This window comes from Limanda limanda, chromosome 16 (genome assembly GCF_963576545.1).
Source record: "Limanda limanda chromosome 16, fLimLim1.1, whole genome shotgun sequence".
Taxonomy (NCBI): Eukaryota; Metazoa; Chordata; class Actinopteri; order Pleuronectiformes; family Pleuronectidae; genus Limanda; species Limanda limanda.
The window spans coordinates 7896472-7919271 of record NC_083651.1 but is presented as its reverse complement, the minus strand read 5'-3'; the positions used below and the strand labels follow the sequence as shown (position 1 = coordinate 7919271).

Sequence of the window (22800 nt, the reverse complement as noted above, 5' to 3'; positions counted from 1 at the left end):
TCACACGTGGATATTCTGAAAAACATCTAGGGAAAGAATCCTGCTGCATTAAAAGATTCCTGTTCGTCCGCCAACTCTGAAAACTTGGATACGGGAGTTTCCCCATCATCAATAATGCACCCCCCAAGTTATTAACTTTGACCTGGCCTCGATATTAAAAAACTCTCAAGTGTTTTATTTGCATTAAAGTTAACTGTGTGTGGCCATAACTTCTCTTGAGGCTCTTCTCATCAAGTGGATGGCATCCTCCTCATACAATTCTGTATTTTATTTGCCATTCGGCTTGTCTCCCTCCCTCTCGTACCCACAGGTAGGGCATCTGGATCTCATCCCAGGCCCGGGGATTTGTGCTACCAACAGGTGGGTCACTGTAAAAAGCCCTCTGGTATGTAGGTCACCTATGTGAAAAATGTTGCGGCCCCAAAAAATGTGAAGGAGTAAACATGCAGGGCATTCCTTTCCTGTTTATGGCCCTTTTATTAAGTAATGCCAATCATTCCTTTGGTCCATGTTAATTTGAAAAGGGGGAGATGTAGGAAGCTTTTCAACTCGAGATAAAATAAATTTCCACTGTGTTTTAGGGCTAAAAGTACACCAGAAGTGGCTAAGCTACGGACGTTAGCATTTTCCAACGGCCCCTGAATGCACCTTGTTGGAAGCTATCAGCAGTCATTTAGGTTTAAAACACGATGTAAATGACCTTGTTTCGAGTCGAAAATGAATGTTGACGCTTCCAGACACTCGTATGACTCCATACGAGTCATGTTGTGTTTTTATTCTTCTTAAAGCTGCAGTGTGTAGAATTTAGTGACAAAGTTGTGAAGTGTCATGTTGCAGCTGAAAACCCCTCAACTCAAAAACTCAAAAGGTGTTTAGTTTGTTCACTCTGGGCTATTACAGGAAACATGGTGGCCCCCCTGATGTAAATATAAAGTAATTAAATATAAAGGGACATTCTTGGGTAAATAAAACAACAATCTTACAATTTAGATGAAACATACTTGTGAAAACATCACTTGGATTATTTATCTTTTATTTTTGAATTTTTGAATATCCCTTTTACCTTAATCTTACAAACTGGAGCTTTGAGATAGTTCACTAATGCCATCAATCGTATTGGATTCTGCTCTGAAAAAGTTTACCCCTGAGACTACAGAAGTGTTTTGTGCACTCAAACACTTCACCCACCCCTCCATCGGCAGAGTGGTGAGTAGATAAGTGAATTTTGATTTTTTTGGATGAACTATCCCTTTAAGACACAGTGAGCAATTGTATTTCTGATTGATAGTTTTTAATGTTTGGCTTTATATCAGGTTAATAAAAAACACAGGCAAACTAAAGCCTAGGCGACAGTTTCATAGACTTAAATGATAACAAAGCGTCTTTTGGCTGCAGCAGTGCTACAGAATATATATTGGTCATTGTAGTGAGAGCATAGATAGTTGCCTACGGTGTTGCACAAGGACGGCTGCCAGTGTTTTATATAGTATATGCAGGTTTATATTATAATTTATTATCATGATCATTATGAAGTTTATTTGTTTGTTTGTCTACATTTCTTTCTATGGGGTTGGATTTATGCATTTTTATTTATTATAGATTTAACAGGGAGAATATTTCAATAATACTTTTTACGAGAATTCCTGTCTTTATTGCAGAGTGAAACAAACTTTTATAACATCCCCTTGCCTGCAAATAAAATATTCTCCAGGTGGATGCCATCATACTTCATTATTTGACAGTTTTCTTTACACGGGTAAACAAACAGGACACCGAGGTGGAAAGATAAGAAACTCAGACTATGTCGTCCCCTCTCCACAGAGCAACCCACACCTAGATGAGGAAATCCTCTTGTATGGCTTATGACCTCACTGCAGAGACATTTATACCCGGACCTCTGCCCAGACGGCCGGACAGAGCCAGAAAAGGCGCCCCTGCTGGCCACACGGAGGGACAGCAGCAACAAATTGAGGGCTTGAGACTTTTACAGATGACATTAAGTGCATGCCATTATTCATGGGGTCACAGCAGGAGTTGAACCACAAACCGTGACAGTGTTAAATTCTTGCTTTAGAGCTTTGCCCCAGGCAAATCACATGTTTTTTATGTTTGATGAGAAAAGTAAAACAATTTTTTTTAAATAATTTACACATGCCCTAATGTGAAAAGTCCATGAACTAATACGAAGTGGTGCCTTTTTACTTAAAGAGACTAATTTTTAATGTATATTTGCTGCAGATGTTGTATTTACTTATTTTCCTTAAGAAAAATCTACAAAATGAAACCAAGCCTTTTCTGCTTCTGCCCCAAAGCTCTGGAACAGTCTCCCTGTCTGCATCAGGACCTACTATTGATAAATTAAAATATGATTTTAAGTTCTACCTATTTAATCTTCCTTTTTAATTCAGCTCAAGACTCACTAGTCTTTTAATACCCATCATTTTTTTAACTTGATGTCTTTTTAACATATCTTCTATACCTTTTACTGTTATTTTTTATTTTGTATGCATGATGAAATGATTAAAACTTCCGGATACCCATATAAATCAAAAAGATATTGGCAGTGATTGTGAAGATGCTGTTCTCAAAACCGTGAGACATATTTTACAGTTTAACCATCAACTCTTTTTTAAATATACAAAATACACAAATACAACTAAATATGTACAACTTTTTTGGGAAGAGCTGTGCTGAGCTCTTCCCCAGAAAGACCATTAAACACCTGCAGTGCATTCAGACTGCGGCTGCCAGACTTCTAACAAGAACCAGGAGAAGTGAGCACGTTATTCCCTCTCTTAAATCTTTACAATGGCTTCAAGATTATTTTAGAAGTTTTTAAAAGGGCTGCTGCGAGTTTATAAATCAGTCAGCGGCCTGGCTCAGCACTCAGATAAAAGAGCCTGGGGGTCAGAAGCAAAGTGGTAAAACTAGAATTTAGCTACTAGGCAGAATACAGATGGAAGAATGCTCTTGCTAGTGCTACAACCTAAAACTTAAATTTTCTCTGGTGCGACTGCTCTGCAACAATGTTTGTTGTTGCATTGTTTTTCTTTTATCTATTTTAACTCATTTGTCAACCCCCGCCCCATCACCCAGAAAAGATAAACAGTAGAAAATGGATTGGATGGAGGGATGTTTTGTTATGTAATTCTTTGCCTTATCAAAAACACTTTGAACTTTGTTGACTATGTTTGATAGATGTACCGTAAATTAACCTGTGTAATATCACATGTAACGGAGGTACCTGTTTTGAAGCTGGTTAAAAAATACCTTGATGACAACCTTAGTGAAGAAAAAGCGGAGAATGAGTGTCAGGAAATGCAAGAACAGCTCAGGAGAGAGGTTTTAACCCCTGTGCGGCCATTTTGTGCCCCTTCCTCCTGCGGTTTGCCGGACTGACTGGATGCTTTGATTCATTAGGCGGAAACTAAATCAAACATAAATGGTTTAAAAGTAGAAGTGCACAGAAACTGTGGGCATAGTCAGCTCTGAAAGCCAGGAAATACCAAGGCCACACACTTTCTATGGCTTCTGTTGTGTGTGCATGTGTGTGTGTGAGTGTGTGTGTAGTGTCCATCACAGCGCATCTACATAGGTGTACATACACACTAAATCATACAGCTTGCACATGCCTGCTTTTGTCCCCTCACATATACATGTCCATGCACATAAATAACTGTACGTCCCTGAGCCTGACCACACTAACACACACACACACACACACACACACACATACACACAACTGTTTATACTCTGTTTCCTGTGTGTACGAGGATGTGTGTCTGTTGCATTCCTGTGTAGCGAGCAGAGAGCTGGCTGCCGGAGCCGCCCTGTAATGTCACATTATGTCCCCCTTTCTCTCTCTCTTTCTCTTGTACTTATCACATATATCCATTTTTCCTATTATGACTAATTGGATTTAACTGCAAAAATGAATTCAGAATGACCAAACCATGATTGGTTGTTAAGTATTTCTGCATTTAGTTGATAAAGAAGAGCTTTAGGACCAAGAACAAATGGTCCTGAGCCAAATGTCCAATCAGTTAGTTAATTGTTAAGCAACCATTTTATCCACTTATTGTTGAATATTTTTTTGTAAATGGGAAAATGCAATAGGTTGTAAGCATTCTAGCTTCTCAATGTCATTATCTGATACTTTTCTTTTGCCATTCATTATGGTAAAGTGAAAATTATTTGAGTTTTACAACTATTGGCTGAAAAACAAGCTGTGGGAAAACATAAGCTATCGCATCCAAAAGATGAAAATACGTGTGAATATGTTTTGCTCGGATTTACACATGAAAAATGCAGAAACATCAGATTTTTGGAATACAGTATTTTACAGACAATGTTGCAGATTTTGCAAGATTAACTATTACTCATCCAAATCACGCCTGACGGGATACATTTAAGCAACTGAAAGTAGATCTCAGTGTTTTACAGTAAGAGTAGAAAGGCATTTGATGTATAAAAAAAAAAATACTCAAAAACACATCTAACCAAGAGATAAATGAACAGTCAAACACTTTAAATACCATTTGTAATATTCATTTTCTTCAATCTTGGTTAGAGGGCCTGTCAAAAATATCCCTGTGTCGAACAACAACTATTTAAAAGACAGAAATAAGGAGATATTTTTTTTTATCTCATCTTTGAAAGAATAGTCTGTAGTGAGGATAAACATTTGGTTTAAAACCTAACCACAGATATCTAAGCTGACATTGAACAGTTCAGAGACAGTTATTTTATATTTTTATGTTAAGTTATGTTTGTTGTTCCTCTTTTTGATTGTGCATGTGTTTGCATTCATGCGTGCATGTGCAGGGGCGGGCCCAGTGACCCCGGCTGTCATGGCGACAGATGTTCCTTGCTCACGTTCCTCAGACCAGGAAGCAAGAATTCAAGCTATTTGCAATCTGGATAGTCTCTCTCTCTCTCGCTCTCTCTCGCTCTCTCTCGCTCTCTCTCGCTCTCTCTCGCTCTCTCTCGCTCTCTCTCCCTCTCTCTCCCTCTCTCTCCCTCCCTCTCCCTCCCTCTCTCCGTCGAAAATATCCAGGCCACATTTTCACTCTTGTCACAATGGTTGCGGGCTGCGAGCCGCCAACTTATCTCAACGCATAATCACCAGCCTACAAACTCTACACACACACACACACACACACACACACACACACACACACACACACACACACACACACACACACACACACACACACACACACACACACACACACACACACACACACACACACACACACACACACACACACACACACACACACACACACACACACACACACACACACACACACACACACACACACCTATACAGCTTGATAGACTGACACACAAACAGTCTTCTCTTGTGACGGTCAACAACATTATCCTCCGAACTTGACCAAACCAGAAACACACTCCCTTCAAATCAAAGCCACATGGAAGATGTTCAGGAGCGACGCATCGTTTCCACACAGAGATCCATTGAAACCTGCGCCATCTTCCTCCATTCCTCTATCTCAACCATGGCAGTGACGCACAAAACAAACAAAAAAGTACTCATAAATAAGTTTCACCATATTGACAAATCAGCCTTGATCACAGGCTGAAGGTTTTAATACGCTCATCGTGCTACAGATTCCTTGGCTGCCGCAGTTTGTCCTGCACGTACAGCAGGAGGAGGCCTGCTGGGATTGCCGCTGACCGCTCCCCTCCTTTCCCTTCACTTCACTTCCTTTCTCTCTCTGTCATCTTGGTGCGTGGCATGCCACTACACCCCCCCCCCTCCAACCTCACTCCCCCTCCAAAGCATTTCCTCCTTAAAAAAAGAAAAAGTGATTATGTAACGAGCCACACTGCACACTGTAAGTTTCAGACTGAAAAGACGGGAAAGACGAAGAGGAGGAGGAGGAGGCGGAAGAAGCAGCTTGTTGATAATAAATACTGTGTGACCTCGAAGGAGGTAGAAGCTGATTGTTGACATTGTTGCTCTGGATTGGTTTGAAACAGATACAAAAATATAGATTCAGCTCAGGCAAAAGTGTCAAAGGTGAATTATTGGTATTCACAAAAAAAGGATGTCAATGAAGCCCACTGAATCGTGGGAAAGGTCGACCAAGAAGGATCCAACTATTGGAGCAAGGGACATGTTTGTAGGGCACTTTTGCAGCGGCCTTTGAAATAGAACAACCTTGTCACGACACTGTGACGCAATCCATCTTCAAACGCAGCTTTCTAGCAAACATTAGGTGTTGTGAAGCTGCAACAAATAGTTAATCAATCAATCTATCAAATTTTATTTGTATAGCCCATATTCACAAATCACAATTCGTCTCATAGGGCTTTAACATGGTGTGACATCCTCTGTCCTTAACCCTCAACAAGAGTAAGGAAAAACTACTAAAAACCCTTTTAACAGGAAAAAATATGTAGAAACCTCAGAGAGACACATGTGAGGATCCCTCTCCCAGGACGGACAGAAGTGCTATATATGTCAAGTGTAGGAAAACATCAAGATAAAGGTTTTAGCAGCAATGGATAAGGATAACTTCAATACTATATGTCAAGCAGTCCTGCTGCAATCTCTGGTCAGCAGCCAGCAAGGTCACGATCCAGCATCAAGATGGGATCCATCTTTGTAAATACATTTAAAGAAAAACACATTTAAAAAAAGAATCGGATCATAAAAATAAAGTTTTAAAGACAGAAAGAAAAAAAAATTGTTACACAGAAGAGGTCCCACATAAATTAACTTGTTCAAGCTGAAATATATTAAAGTTTGGTTCAGAAACTTGGGTTTCTTGTGACATCCTGGCTTTAGTGAATCATTAACGATTAAATTAATGAATTAAGGCAAAGTGACAAAATGAAATCTAACTTCCAGTTTTCCAAATTTTAGAAAAGACAGAAGAATGTATCTCTTCAGGGTTTGGACTGTTGGTTGGGCAAAACAAGACATTAAGAGATCCACTTGGACTCGATTATAACGAGGCATTCACTAGTTACTGAAATCGTATGCACAAAAACTAATAATAAATTAACTGTTCGTTGTTGTTCAGTCAACCTTCGTCAGTAAAGACATCAAACCAGGTCAAGACCCAACACTGTGCATGATATTTAGGTTTTAAAATCCATGTCAACAGTCTGATATTAAATATTTAACCAAAAATGTAGTCTGCGTATAAAAGAAAATAGTAAAGCGTGACCTGGATCAACCATCCATAGACCACGTCCCTCTGCCTGTTGGTATTTAACAGCCTTGTGAACAAACTCTGCTCTGTGCTCTATATTTTGGTCTAATGTGCTTTGAATGTGGAAACTGCCTCAAGCTAAAATAAGTGTTGGTTTCTTCATTGTTCACATTTTTACTATTGGATTTACTTCAGTTATGATTTATTACTCATTAAGTGTAATGAATCAGTCAAACTAAATAATTCAACTTGTGCATTCCTCACAAGAACTGAACCAAGACACACACACACACACACACACACCGACCTGCAGAGACACACAAGGACAAAGACTGGGACAGACGGAGCTCGGGAGGCGACTCGTCTGCAGCAGGAGGAACTGTTCCACCCTGCTGCCATTGAATGTTCACTTCCTGTTTGTATTGACTGGGCCCATATTGGTCTGGTACATTCACAAAAGGTGGCAGCAATGGAAGTCGACGAGCTGAGGAAATTGCTGCCTCTGTAAACCGCGAGCCTGACTGCATCGCAACTGGTCGAGCGCTTGTTTCGGGCGGGACTTCCAAACCATAGCTCCACGCCATGATCAATTCAGTGGAAACTCTGGCTCCAAGCAAAGTTGTTCGTGCAAGATTTCTCCTCCTGTTTGCAAGATTTACAGTCTATGATCGAGAATGACTACAGTCTCAAATTTAGAGACAGCAGAAAAGATTAGGATGATTTGTTAAAAGATTAACTGTGTGAATAAAGTCTGTGTCAACAGTTACACAACACACTGAACAAAGAAGCGCTTTTAAGAACAACTGTGAAGAGACACAGAGCAGAGAATTGGTTGAAGTTACACATTTTCATCCTGTTTTTAAACCCAAACTTGCACAAACTAGAATCTCTCACGCAGATTTAAAGTACACAAGCAGGTCAATCTGCAACAGGTTCTTAATCACGACTTTACAAGCTAAAATACTAATGGCCGTAATATGAGCCAACATGTAAGGATATTTTTCACTTTTGTCAGACTAGATTAGGGCAAAACAAAAATACTGGTAGATCAATCAATTAGCTGTTAGCAGCCCAAATATATGCTATTGTGGAATTTGCGATTAAACACAACACAACTTCCATCAAGTCGGAAACACAAGTGGTGCTCCGTTTATTTAGCATCAAAACAAAACAACCAAGATGGCGTTAAATATCCCAGCATGCCCTGGGGTCTCAGACGTGATTACGTTCCCATCATGCATTGGAATCCTGACGTCATCACGCAACCCGGCATGCCCTGGGGTCGACGTCATCACCCACGTAGGAGACTGACGCCGAACACATTAAGTAAATAACGGTGTGAAACTATACCGAGCACAAGGGTGAATTATGTAATTCCCCATTCACTACACTATATTTGAGCATTTTCTGAGAAAATAATGTGGTAAACTAATAAAATAACAAATTCAGATTGGTAAAAGTGACTATAACATGTGCAGTGTAGACAATAGGTAGATGGCAGTTTAATAAAAATGGAATACATCATGGCTCAAGCTTTAAAGCTTTTTGTTCCGAGGTCGCAAGTCTCTGAGAGGCTGACAAGTTTGTGTTCTCTGCTCTGATGAACTACAAGTCCAGTGAAAGAGAGGGAACCTAACATCTTCCTCATCTTCTCCATGTAGAGAAATAACATTAAGTGTGATAATGTTGCCGAAGCAAAACATACAGACTTGCTCATTTATTTCACAGTGAATCCTGTATCAGGCAAAACTATGTGGTCATAGTGTTAAAAAAGCTTTGAATGGACTTTCTGGTTATATTTTGTCTTCTAACAGAACATCACAGCAATAAATCTGCTACAACTCAAACCTTGGTGTTGATGTGAAAATTAACTAAGTGTCATCCCTGATGCAACGGCAACATCCACCAGCACCACTTCACACATTCACTTTGCAGATGAGCTCTGAAATTGTGAGATGAAATCTGCTCTAAACCTTTGGAGCTGCAGTGTAGTGGTGTGATGCTGACATCACCTCTCCTGCAACTCGAGGGCGGTGACCCCTGATTAACAGGATCCACATGATTCTCAGTGATTTCTAAGAGTGAAGGTCGAGAGTAGCACAGGCATGGAAACTCTCTAGACGTTTGATGGCGCATTTGCATTCCTCAACTCGGACGGTTAAGAAATCCACACCATATTTCAACATATCAACGCTCAGGCCTGTGTTGTGTAATGGCAGCGCTGTCCCTTTCTTTCTCTGCTTTCATTAAGAATTCCTAACTGAAGGAGGCAGAGTGACTTTGCATGTCTGAGAGAAACACAGCAACAAATTCATGAACTGCATTCAGACACAGCACATCCCATCTCTTTCTGCTTCTTGTATCATGCATCAGAGCAATGAAAAGAAATTCAAGCAAAAACAGTAACTTTATCCGTTATGATTCCGGTTTGGTTTTCATACATGGTGCCGTTAAACGTCATTGAATCAACACTGACAGAAAAAATGTATACAAATAATCTTAAATGAGAGTTTATGAAGTTGGTTGAGGTGTTTGAGAACTTTTAATCAACCAGGTCGAGGTATTCGCTCCTTTTTGACAAAGATTCTGTCTAATTATTAACTCCGCCAAGGATCTAATGTTTTCATCACTGTTTGTTTGTTTGTTTGTCGGCAGGATTACGCGATCATTACAGGACATAATACTATAGTGTTTTTGTTAAGTAGAGATACAGAATTGTTAAGTAAAAGCAGCTTCATCTTTTCAGATATTTTCCGTTCTATTTATTATTTCATACATTGTTAATTATTAAAGCAATCTCATCTGCTTCATGCGATTAAAGTTGTAAAATAACTGTTTAATTAGAGTATATGAAGTTCTTTGTGGCCAACCGAGGTATTGAGAATGTTTATTCAACTAAGTTGAGACATTTGTCCATCTCATCCATTCAAATTTGAATCATACAAAAAAAAAGTATGGTAGTTTAATCATTATTGATCAAATATCCAATAAGGACATTTTGTTTTGCCGCTGATCTTTGGGGAAATTCTGATAATCTAATATCACATGACAGCAGTCAATGGTGGTGATATAAACCATCATCTGCAAGAAACCAATACAACAATGATCTTAAAGTAACGGTTGCCTTGGTTAAAGAACGAACTGAAGCACATTCTCACGCCCAGGACAAAAACACACAGACTAATGAAAACCAAACACATGCAGTAAATGCACAACACATTCTCTTCCTCTCTCTCTGGCTCACCTGGTCACAGCCGGCGTTCACCAGCTCTTGCAGCATCTGCCGGTTCACCTCCCCGGCGCCTACAGGGTGCCCCGACCCCGAGGACGGGCCCGACTCATTGGCGAAGGGCATGAGCGACTTGCGGATTTCCCGCAGGGCATTCTGGTAGTTGTTAAACTTCTGCGGGGGTCGGACCTGCTGCTGCCGGCTTGCCGTGTCCTTTCCGCTCTTGCAGTCGGCCCCTCTGCCGCTGTCGCCCCGGGAGCTGCCCCCATGCAGGGCCTGGCTCACCAGCTTGGCCGGCTGCTTCAGACCCTCCTTGATCTCCTGAAGCCTCTGGCGCGTGTTGCCCACGTACGGGGCGGCCGGGAAAGTCTTTGGCCTCATGGCCTCAGTGCCCGAGGACAGGCACCTACTCTAAAAGGGGAACACGCACGCACATGCACTCACACAAAATTGACACTCACTCCCCTGCACCCTCCGAAGGATCCCTTTCAAGCCGGCTGACCTAAATAGATGAAGAGTGTCCCGCAAAAGATCTGGGAGTCCCGGTGTGTGTGTCCCTTTATTTGTTTACGTCTCTCTTTGTGTTTTCTGATTCCTGCCGATGCTGGGGGGGGGGGTGGCTGAGGCTGATGTGGGGATACTACAAACATTCCATGGTGCGGCTCTCAAGGTTCAGGTTCCAGCTTATTCCAGGAAATGCAGCCGGTCACGAGGGCACTGCGGAGCCAAACCATGATGCTGCCAATCTGCGCCTGTGGAGGAAGGGACACAGTTTGAGCATCAAGAGTGTGGTCACCTAAAGTGTTGGTGCTTTTCAAATTCTGAGATTCTAAACTTAAAGCCAACACTGGTCTGTTTACATCGTGAGCACAGGAACCTTAAAAGTGCTTTTCAGTGAACAGAGCTTTAATACCTCAGACATGTTGTATGTTGAACAGCTGTCAGTACATTGGAAAAGGGAAAGGATTGACAGTACTAACATGTAGAGCCCGACTTATTTATCATTTATAATAAACTTTATGGTTAAACAGTAATATAACAAGCCTCAACGACATTTCTCTGTTGGTTGTATTTATGTTGTCCTTTTATTTATAGTTATTTATAATAAATTCTATGGTTTAACAGTAAAAGACTCAGTTACATTTCTTTTTCATACGAGTATGAAAACGGCATCTTAGGAATCAATGCCAATATATTGCACAACATTTTTTCAATCCCGATGTAGGCCCCCCTAAAATCCTTTAACAATATCTAAATTCTATGGAAACATCATCTTTCGCCACTTTTATGCAAACAACCATTAAAGATTACTGGCAAACTACAGGATTTGATTAATTAAAATGATTTTTTGACGTGTTGTTAAGTTGTATTGGCTTTTACATGCTAGAGAATAGCAAAAACAAACCACCTCCTCCAAGAGCCCAAGGTGATATCATGTCTAAACAAATATGTTTGCTATATTTTGACAAATACATGTTGGGCTTGAAGAATAACCCAAAACAACCAAATTTCTTAATAAATCAGTTCATCATTTCAGCTCGGAAGGTTTGCGGTGGCATTGTCTTCTGAATGATTAAAAGTAAACGCATCACATCAGAGGTGGCTGACCTGATCAGCTGTTATCTGGTATTTGAAACGAGGAAGTTCTATTCCAGCCGAATATCATGATTAGAATATTGTCAGTGACGTCTCAATCATGGCTCCAGTTAGAATCTGGTAAAACCTGGATGCCAGATTCAGTATCAGTGGTGCAGAAGCAGCATTGGTGAATACCGAATGCAAAATACAGGAATGTAAGGGGTAGGGACGGGAATCGGCAGGGACCTCCTTATACGATACTATCACAATACTTGGGTGGCGATACGATATGTATTGAGATTCTGTAAGTATTGAGATTCGATATTACGATTTACTGCGATTTCTTTTAGTTATTATTTTTTTTAAATATTGGACCATGGAAAAAAGTTGAATCATAGTACAAATACAAGACAGTCAAATTCACTTAGAGCTTTACAAGTTTTATTTCAAATATTAACATTAACTTAATGACTGCCGGGCAGCCAATAGAGAAAATAAATAAAAATTTGCCCTATTATTGTTTAGCCCCTGTCAACTGCACACAAACTGACAGATTAAGAAATGTATGCCACTTAGGCTACTTTTAAACAATAAATAAAAGGTAAATTAAATAGAATGAATAAAAGTTCATTCATTATTTCAACTTTGAAATAAACAAAAAGTAGGCTATGCTTCATTGTTGTCTGCATGTAGGCGATGCAAAGCTAGTGCTTGGATATGTTTAGATTCTTGTGCAAAAACAAGAGCTGGTCAACTTGCCCCCCCCCCATATATCCCCCCCATATAGACCAATAAATATGTTGTTTTTTAAATAGATATTAGAGGCAGCATCTCATTCACAAGAATCGAGATTCGTAACTGAATTGATTTTCCCCCCCATCCCTAGTAAGGGGTGATGAAATGCCGAAATGCCACCTGAGCCCCACCGCCCCTCCTCTGCATCACATCTATGCATAGTTCTTGTTGCACAAGTCAGGCCCGGTCACTGCATACCTCTGCTACGTGGTCATCAGTAAACACCCCTGTGAGAGTGCAGCGCTGCATCGTGGGATCAAAACAAGTCAGGAGCCCTCCCTGCTGCAACCTCAGCCCCCACCCCACCAAACCGCAGCTCTGCCTGCGATGCTCCCCTGTGATCCGACACTTAACACCATCTGACAGTCTTATCTGGAGGAACATACTCAGCGTTACTCCTCCGGGGCAGATGGGATGACGTGCGGAACAAATGCACATGTTCCTGTCAGACGCCGTACGTGACCATGGACAATGCAACAGTGGGATGTACAGTGTTTGGAGAAGGAGTGAGACAAGAGAAGATGTGGAGCAATGGATTGAGGATAACGGGCAAAAAATCTACAATTAATGCAGAAAAGTGACACATATTGAATCGAAAACCTCGTGCTGGTACCAGTGTATAGCTGATGAAAGCTTATATTCTGTATCTGCACAATTTCCATTTGTAAACTTAAAAATTACAGATTTGGTGCATGTGTATGAATCGATAATCAATTTTCCAATGACACAATTCTCTAAGGAGTGACAGCCGCAGGATGTAAACCAGACTTTTGCTTTATTCCTATTACTACAGAAAGGAATGTTGTCAGTTGACTGTTACAACAGATCTGCACAGATTCGAGGAGGGGATGCATTCAAAGTTCAAATCCGTTGAACTTTGACCCTACTGTGCTGACCATTGTCACAGCTCGAGTCAAGCAATGGATTAAAACTGAATTTGCCAACATGCCTTTCTGAATTTCCTGAACACAAAAAATAACAAACTGACCTTGTATCAGACCAAAGGATGGAGATATTACTGCTTGGTGAAATACCAGCTGGCAGATCAACTGACTTAATATCTGAAATATAGCTGTCCTGCTAAGAAAATAAACATTGTAGATAGTAAATACAGCGCGTCATACAGGCAACAAACAGCACAAGGCCATTGTTCTTCTTCTGTAAAGTAAGCTTGTACTTGGGAATGCAATGCTTTGAGCTAAATTCAAATATATTGTACGGTGTTGTCTTTTCTGCAGATGTAAACAAGCTATATGGCAAACTAGCTCAAAGGCTCTGTTGTTCATGGAGACTGTAAACTAATAAACTAAACATCAACATACCTATGATGTTCGGAATGTTTTTCATTTGCTAATAAATGTATATATTTGCAGTTACCAAAAACAATCCCTACACCTACAGATTTGTATTTGCTTTATTTAACTGACAGCCGACAAAGTTTTGAAGCCAGAGCACTGTTGTTTACTGAAATACAAGGTCAGCAGAAAATTATTTTGTAAATCCAGGCATCTGGAGGTAAACACCATTTAAAACTGCTAACATAAAGCAGAAAGTAAATCCTGTTTCAACTCCACACTATAACTACTACAATTAAGTGTGTGAGACTTGCTGCACCTTTGATTCAAACATCTGATCGACTTCTTCATAGCACAGCCGCTGAGGATTCTAGATATTGTAGTATTTATGCAACAGACCATCTGACTTAATGAGTTCTCAGATACCAAGTTGAAACACTGCTCAGAAATAAATGAAAAATGTCTAAAAGGAAACCACCACATGAAGATTTAGCTGTTGTTCAGTGACAGAGTGGAAAAAAGCTCATGAAATGAAAATGAATTTGATGATTTTATGTGATTTACATATATTTATATTCTCTATCATAGATATGAAGAAATAAGTTGTATCCATGTAGTAGATGCAGAAGATCGCTGTGCTCCCACCAGAGAACTGCTGAACTTAACCCCCCTTCCACCCCCATTTCTATCCCTTTGGAACATTTCTCAGAATGTCACAGCTCTCCCTGTTTGCACAGATAAAACTCTGTACAGACGAAAACATGTTGGTGTTTTTATATTTTTGGGAGCTGGGGAAGGGCAGGGACAAGCTGCATAAATGAAGCCCCATCTCTGGGATCTCTTGCATCCATTCCTGCAATGCTTCAGGCGCCATGTCTGACCAACGAGCATGCCATTCCACAAGTAACTACAAGTATACTCATACCATCGATGAATCATGGGACAGACTGTGCTGACCGAAATAAACTGAAGGAAAAACAAAGATCTATGGATGATTGCTGTCTGGAAATAAGTGGTAGGAGGATGTTTGAGTACAACCTGAATAATTTAAAAGGAAAATAAATGTGAGTATAAGAAAACACGAGTTCACAGATTCAAATTCGACCCTTTCTCACCGTCTGCAGCTCAGATGAAATCTAACCTGTGTTATAGATTTGAGAATCTGGATGATTCTATGAAAATATGTACACAGAGGAAAAATAACAAAATTTGTGAAGTCTACAGGTTTGAAAAGACAGCAAAGAGGAGTAAATCATTACCTATACAGAACTTTTCAAATCAAAAGTTATAAAGAGCCTCACATAAAAAGCGTGACCTTGTAAAGAAAACAGAAACGGAAACAATACATAAAAACAAAAACTATACATATATATAAAAAATTAGGATGTAAAAATTGAATCTGGTAGAGGTAAACTATTCCATCTTAAAGCTTCACTGTGTCAAATTTTGTCACATCTAGTGGTGAAATTGCATGTTGCAGCTGAAGACTCCTCAACTCACCCTCCCCTTCCAAACATGAAAGAGAACCTTGGTATCCTGCAGTTGTCATAAAAACGACCCGCTCCCGATGCAAATAAATAAAGTATTTAAATATAAAAGGCCCATTCTAACTATTCGTACAATTTGGGTGAAACAAAATATTGAAAACATCACTATCATTATTAGGGTCGCAAAGGGGCGGAAAGTTTCCGGAAAACTTTCCATGGGAAGTTTAGCTCGGGAATTTGGGGAATTTTGAAAAACAAAAAAAAAAAAAAATACGCAAATTAAACGCTGAGCAATAAAAACATCATTCAAAACTCTATTTTAAAGATGTATGGAATGCAGCACACGCTGCACGTTGAATTTCAACCCTCCACTGTGCATTCTTCCATCACATGCACAGATAACTCCCAGCATCCTTCACACTACAGAAGGGCTATTGAGGCCTGCTGTAGTGTGCAGGACTAGTCAGGTAAGTTTCGATGATATTACTGGGGAAAATATATTAGCATGCAGAGTGAGGATTGTTCATCTGTTCATCTAGCCTATTTCCATTCATTTATCCATCAATTGTAAAATATGTTTACAGACAATTCCAATTGTTTGGCTAACTATTTGTGTCTCTAGCATTGCATTAGTGTTTTTTTTACAAACTTTTTTCTCATCTTATTCTACAGAACAATGCTTCGTGATGAGACATTTCACCCCATCCAATGTAGAAGGAAAGGCTGTGTACATTTGCAAATACTGTGCAAAGACCTATGTTAAGAATGACACAATGATGCAGAAGCATATAGCCAAGTGTCCAAAGTTTCCTCAGGGCTCAAATCAGCCTATGACACAACAAAATGTTTATATTTATGTCTATGTATGACAAGGTAAATACAGTTAGTATAAATTACCCACAACATTTCCAGTTTATTCCTGTTAATTCCCGTATATTCCCGTTAATTCCCGTATATTCCCGTATATTCCCATTAATTCCCATGGAAAGTTTCCAACTTTGAATATTCCCGGAATTTTGCAAAACTAATCGTTATTATATATTCAATTTCTGCCAATAGATCACTTTCACCAAAATCTTATACACTGAACCTTTGAGCTGAGTTGTCCAATTATTATTTTCTATATGGACAATGCTAAGTTTGGATATGTAATTGGTATATATGGCACATATAGAACCTGACGAGTTTCATATTGCTATTGAGACATGGGTAAAGCTATTTATTTGAGAAATGTTTCGATACAAGCAAGGAAATACTGAAAATGCCGGATCAAGAGTTTACAAGTACGTAAATCTATGAACTGATCCAGTAGACTTTAAAGTTGCTATATTCGTTTTTCAACCTGAGCCAGGCCATACAACAACGACAGTAATTGTCACTTTAATAAAGAATGAGCAGCAAATAGCTTTTAAATGATCTAAATGATCTGCTTTTGGAATCGGTACTCGTATCGACCAATATGCAAAGTCCCGGAATCAAAAGAGACAGTATCAGAACATCTCTAATCTTAAAATCGAGCCTGTATTTCAAGCTTGTATATCGACAGAGCCCAGTTCAGATATGTCCTCAGGAGCGCCACCATGTCGAGCCGGATACCTTTTATATCAGATGCCATTTAGATGAGGGTAAAGCCAGCGGCACGGTCAATTTGTCCATGTTTATACAGACAAAGAGAAAGCTTGAGGAAAAAGCATCTGAAGTTGAGAGAGAAAGACGTCTCTGTCACTGCAAAGCAGAAAGCTGCAGTGGTGTGTAAACCCCCCTGGGAAGATTATTTTAGCACTGCTGTTGGTGGTGTGACTGATTTTTCTACACTGGATGAATTGCAAACAGTTACTCCTTATGTGACACTAGATTACTTAAAAAACAGGATTGAGCTTTTTGGAAAATGGTTGTTCAAAATCTAGGTAAAATCACAGGTATTCAGATACCCTGCGTAGAAAAACGTTGTATTTTAGGGATATACCCAGATTGCTTTTCTGTCAACTCTAAGTGTAAAGGCTCTTATATACTTCTACGTATCCGTTTATCGGAGAGGTCTCAGCGGGGGGCAAAGAGTCTTTTTGATTTTTACTTCTCCGACGACTATCCGTCTAAAAACAATTCCCCGCCAAACCCATAGGTGGCGCAACGAAAGACGAGCTCAGAGAAGCCTACCCCATTTGGGAAGAAGAAGTCCACGTGTCTCTGTTTACATGTTAGCTTGCGTCCCACACACTGAACCATGGCAACTAACAGAACTAAATAAAGTGACACCCAGCGGGTCAAGATGCTGATGTATTCGTTTCTTAGCGCAGCGGTTCCCCGGTCTTGTTTCCGAACTGTGTTGCTGATTCCACAGCTTGAATCTGCTTGAGGCTACATGTAGCTAGAAGCTACACGGAGCTAGCTCCCCCCCAGCTTCCACACACAGTCAGCAGGGACTCCCGGCACTAACAACTACTATCCAGTGTTTGCTTCTAACCTGACGGTATTATAGAAACAGTGTCATGGTAGAAGTGGAATTAAAGTCGTGACGGCGGGTTCTTGCACTGTTACCACCGCAGTTAGCATGGTGGCTAGCCCGCTAGCCTAGCCCGCTAGCCTAGCCTGCTAGCGCCGTTTTGAAAGCTCGTTATAACCGTATGTGACCGTGCACACATGCCCTCAGTGCTCTAACGAGCCACCGTCAGCCGGACAACTCCGCTGGCTTAACACACACGTCACATTAATCGTAGAATCATAGTTGTGTTCGTGTTTGTTGCTACTAGTAAACAGGAAGTTTGAGGTCCGGAAATACGGAAATGACGTCATACGGAAATGATGTCGTTCGCGGACCAATCACAGCCAAGAGCGGTCCGTCGGGTCTCCAACATGAAGACGGATAGTTAGAAAAATCAGACGTGTACGAAAAGCTGTCCGAAGCATTCGGAGGGGACGTTTCACGACGGCTAGGGCGGTCTTATCTGTCCGTAATAGAAAAAACGGAGAGGCATAAATTGGACTTAAGACTCTGATCAACTTTGGCCTCCTGCAGGCCAGGAGGATGGTTGCTTTATCTCGGAGAGAGACTGAAGTATCGTCTACACAATCTTGGATTAGAGAGATGGCAATGTATGTTACATTAGAAAAGCTAACCTATGTAATCAGGGGTGAAGCACAGGAATTTTAAGAGGTGTGGGCACCCTTAATGGACTTTCTCAGGCAACGGTAGATTACATCTATCTGTAGGGATATCGAGTGTGACATTTTTATTTTATTTTATTTATTATTGTTTTTATTTTATGTAGGTATGTATGTTTGTGTGCGTGTTTATCTTTATTATTTTTTTTTAAATTTTTGTATGTATGTGTATGCAGTGAAGTTCGTCTGCATTTCATTGTGCAACTTGTGTGGTATGTGTCAATGTGTTTTGTAGGTTCTTATTGGAAACTAATAAAAAAAACATTGTTAAAAAAAAAAAAAAAAAAACAGGATTGTAGAAAACCCTGTAATCTGAGCTCAAGTGAAGAGAAATTCTACTTGGACATCTGAAACATCCCTTGTGCATACTTCTACACACCCACAGAGTTCATCCATCCATCTTCAACAACAGACACACTCACATGAAAAACCAGCCCAAGCCCGGGCATCATCTCGTTCCCAGATTTCACCTTCAGCTATTCCCATTATCTTTACACCCAGTTCGAGCTAAGTTTTGTTGCAGAGCTGGGATCTGGCTCACTGCTGATGCACAATAAAATCCCGCACCTTAAAATGGCCACGGCCAACATCTGCCAGCATCTGCTCCGTTTGTAGTCCAGCGGGTGATTTCTCACCGCAGTCCTCCCTGCGATTATTCCCTGACAGATGCCTCTGCACCGCCTGACAGAATTAGATCCAGCTGTGGCTCAATACCTGATGACGCACTGTTGCACCGCCAGCACAACCTCAGTATAATAGGCCGTATTGTTACAAAAAGAAAAAGTGACTTTTCACCCATGGGAAATAAACTGGCAAGTGTCTTGGGTGCTATTATCTACTTTGCATAACTCAGGCCTGCTGCTGAGCAATCAGAGGAGTGGAGCCTGTGTGTCAGGCAGAAGGAGAGAGTGTTCAAACCTTGTAGTATTAGCAGCACACCTGAAAGGAGCACATGGTTGCATCAGTGCCAAACTATGCAGGAGTTGAGTGAAAAGAGCACATTCAATGATAAATTCTGCATACAGCTCTGTGATATGGCCTAAAGGTTATCAGGAGGCCCGTTTCCTATCAGCTAATACTGATCATGATCAGGATTAATTTCCATCAAGTATAAATACTGACTTTAGCTCCTGAGGGACTGTTGTGGTTTCAAGAGAATGACAAATCACATGTTAAACAGATCTGAGGTTGAACAATTATGTGTTATACCGCATGATTTATGATGATTGTATGATCGCTCACTCGTACGTCTGCATGATCAACCCCCCTTTATGATTCCAGACTAAGAAAATGTCCCCCAGCATGTTACGATGATAGATAGAACATGATCCAATACCTTGTGGGTTAAATTGTTGACATTTTAAACACATGTCACAGAGAGAACACACACACTTATCCCTAACCTTAACCAATTAACTCTAACCTTAACCTAACCACAATTCACATCTGACCTTAACCAGGAGCTCAGAAATGATGTTTTGCCTCATTAGGACCAAGCGTTGGTCCCCATGAGGTCCACTGGTCCTGACTAGATGTGTGTTTATGCTGGAAAAGGTCCTAAAACACAGGGATATCTTCTAATCACATTTGCTATCAACTTATAGGGCCATAAAATGTTGACACCTGAAAAAACGTGGCAGTTTTAGCATAATTTATATTACTTATATTACTCACCCACGCATGTTATAATGATAAATAAAACACGATCCAATCGTTTCAGGATTAAATGGGAGACCTTCTAAAACATGTGTCACACAGACACAGCGAAAGTTAAACTAAAAGACTGAAATGATCACGTACACGCTCATGTGTATAAAATGGGATAACCCCTGGATCCCTGTTGATGGCCCTAAAAATGGGGAACCATGCAGGTACTTGAAATGATCACTGGGTAATAATATTTTTTTTATTTCCCAATAGTTTGTGGGATAATTTGAAGACTTATTCCCCACGACAGTCAAAAAGACAGAGTGAAAGTTCAATAAAACACTGAAATTACCACAGGATGTTCTGACAGATACACACACACCTGCAGAACAGCATCGCTCCTGGATATATATTGTTATCTACTTCAAATGGTCCCATGCAAACATCTGGCAATTTCAGAATAACTGCAATTACTTTAGAATATCACCATAACGTTTTGGAGATAAGATAAAAATCATCCTTCATTTGACCCACATGGGGAAATGTGCAATATCACAGCAGCAAGAGTCAAGATAGATAGATAGATAGATAGATAGATAGATAGATAGATAGATAGATAGATAGATAGATAGATAGATAGATAGATAGATAGATAGATAGATTACTTTATTCATCCCCGAAGGGAAATTAAGTCGTCATAGCAGCCGGTATATTTGAATACAATAAAATACAATACAATAGAATAAAATAAAAAATATTGAGGTAGAAAGAATAAAAACAGAAACACAAGATAAATAGGTAGATAAGGTGCATTGGCAAGATGATGGTAATATGGTAATAGTAAATATAATAATAATAATAATAACATGTACACATGTATAAATATGTGTATATAGACTTATATATACAAAGAATATACAGAGAGTATGATATAATATGATATATAGTAGAGGTATAAATATAAGTATTTGACTATACAATAGATAATATAATATACTATGAGTGTAAGAATATGTAGACAGAGTGTGTAAAGCAATATGTTTGTATAAAATGATATATAATATCAATATGGTTTATATTAACACATATAAAAATAGTTAATAGTTAAAAATAGGCATCAGTAAGTAATAAGTATAAGTGTAAGGAATATAAAAGCTATAGAAAAATATGAATGAGATAAAAAATAGTGTGAAAAACAAGGATTGCACACAAACCATTGTATTTCACAGTTAAGAGTTTTTCTTTATGCCACCAGACTCATATTACAGAGATATTTCACCCAACTTGTAAAATTATGAATAAAATATGATCCAATAGTTTAAATTGGAGCCCTTTTAAAAGACAGAAACACTGAAGTCCTCCCAGCTCTTTGCATGGGGGCCCTGGACCTGGGGGGCCACATGCAAGCACCTCAACATATCTGCAACAACTTTCCAGCTGGAGTTGTGTGTTTTTAACTTTTTTCTGTTTCTTCTCATGTTTGTAACCTCAACTCAACATCTGGGCCAGGGCTTTAGAACCGTTACAAAATGGTGTCTGTGTAGTTTGTGCTGAAGGGGCCTTGGACATGAGAGGAAATCCCTGTTGGAACGTCCTGTGGCCTTCGACACAGAGAGAGAGAGAGAGAGAGAGGGGGCCACGGCAGAGACCCTCCTCACCCCCCACCACCCTCACCCCTAAAACCCTGCACAAACAACCAGAACACACACTCTACTTTTCCTCCTGAACTTTTCCCCCTCGACTCGGAGGAGCTTGTTTCCCCCCGGAGTCGTGCAGACAGAGAAAGCCCCAGCACCACTCCCCTCCGGCGGACTCACCATGTGAGAAGAAGCCTCGAAGTCTCCGGGTCCGTGGAGCGACTCCCCCGGTTAAAACCCACCAGGACCAAAAAAGAAGTTCCGTGTCCCCGGAGCGAGGAGCCGGGAGGTGGCCGGCGGGGGGATCAGTGCAGGCGGACGGGCTGTGTGGACGTGATGAACGCAGACTCCATTTTCTCCACACTCTCAGAAAACCAGCACAAAGTTGGACACTCGCTGCATTGTTAACATTCCTCAGGTCACATGACGCGCCCGACGCACGTCAGCGCAAGAGCCAGAGATCGTCAGCGAAAGACAGGATGTGCTCCAGCTGTGTGTTCCTGTGTTCCTGCCCTCCTTGTTTTTGTACTTCTCTTAACGTCCTGCACTTTAGATTTGTGGCTTTTTAACACCATGTTTACATTTATTTACTAGCATTTTAATTTTTGCATAGTAGAATTATCAGTATTCACCTTAAGGGGATAGTTCACCCAAAAATGAATAATATTACAACTAGGGTTGCAAAATTCCGGGAATATTCAAAGTTAGAAACTTTCCATGGGAATTAACGGGAATTAACGGGAATATACGGGAATTAACGAGAATTTATGGGAATTAACGGGA

At 40.2% G+C, this 22800-nt stretch overlaps 1 protein-coding gene across 1 annotated transcript in view; it reads right to left on the bottom strand.

Moving 5' to 3' along the window:
• The window catches only part of lats2 (large tumor suppressor kinase 2), a 30294-nt gene extending 7889 nt beyond the window's left edge, over positions 1-22405 (bottom strand). Inside the window, exons 1-2 of the mRNA XM_061087968.1 lie at positions 22198-22405; positions 10432-11168 (exon numbers count right to left, since the gene is read on the bottom strand). Of these exons, the coding sequence (XP_060943951.1) occupies positions 10432-10797 (366 nt within the window). The 5' untranslated portion in view covers positions 10798-11168; positions 22198-22405. The remainder of the gene's footprint in view (positions 1-10431; positions 11169-22197) is intronic.
• Between the last annotated feature and the right edge of the window lie 395 nt (positions 22406-22800).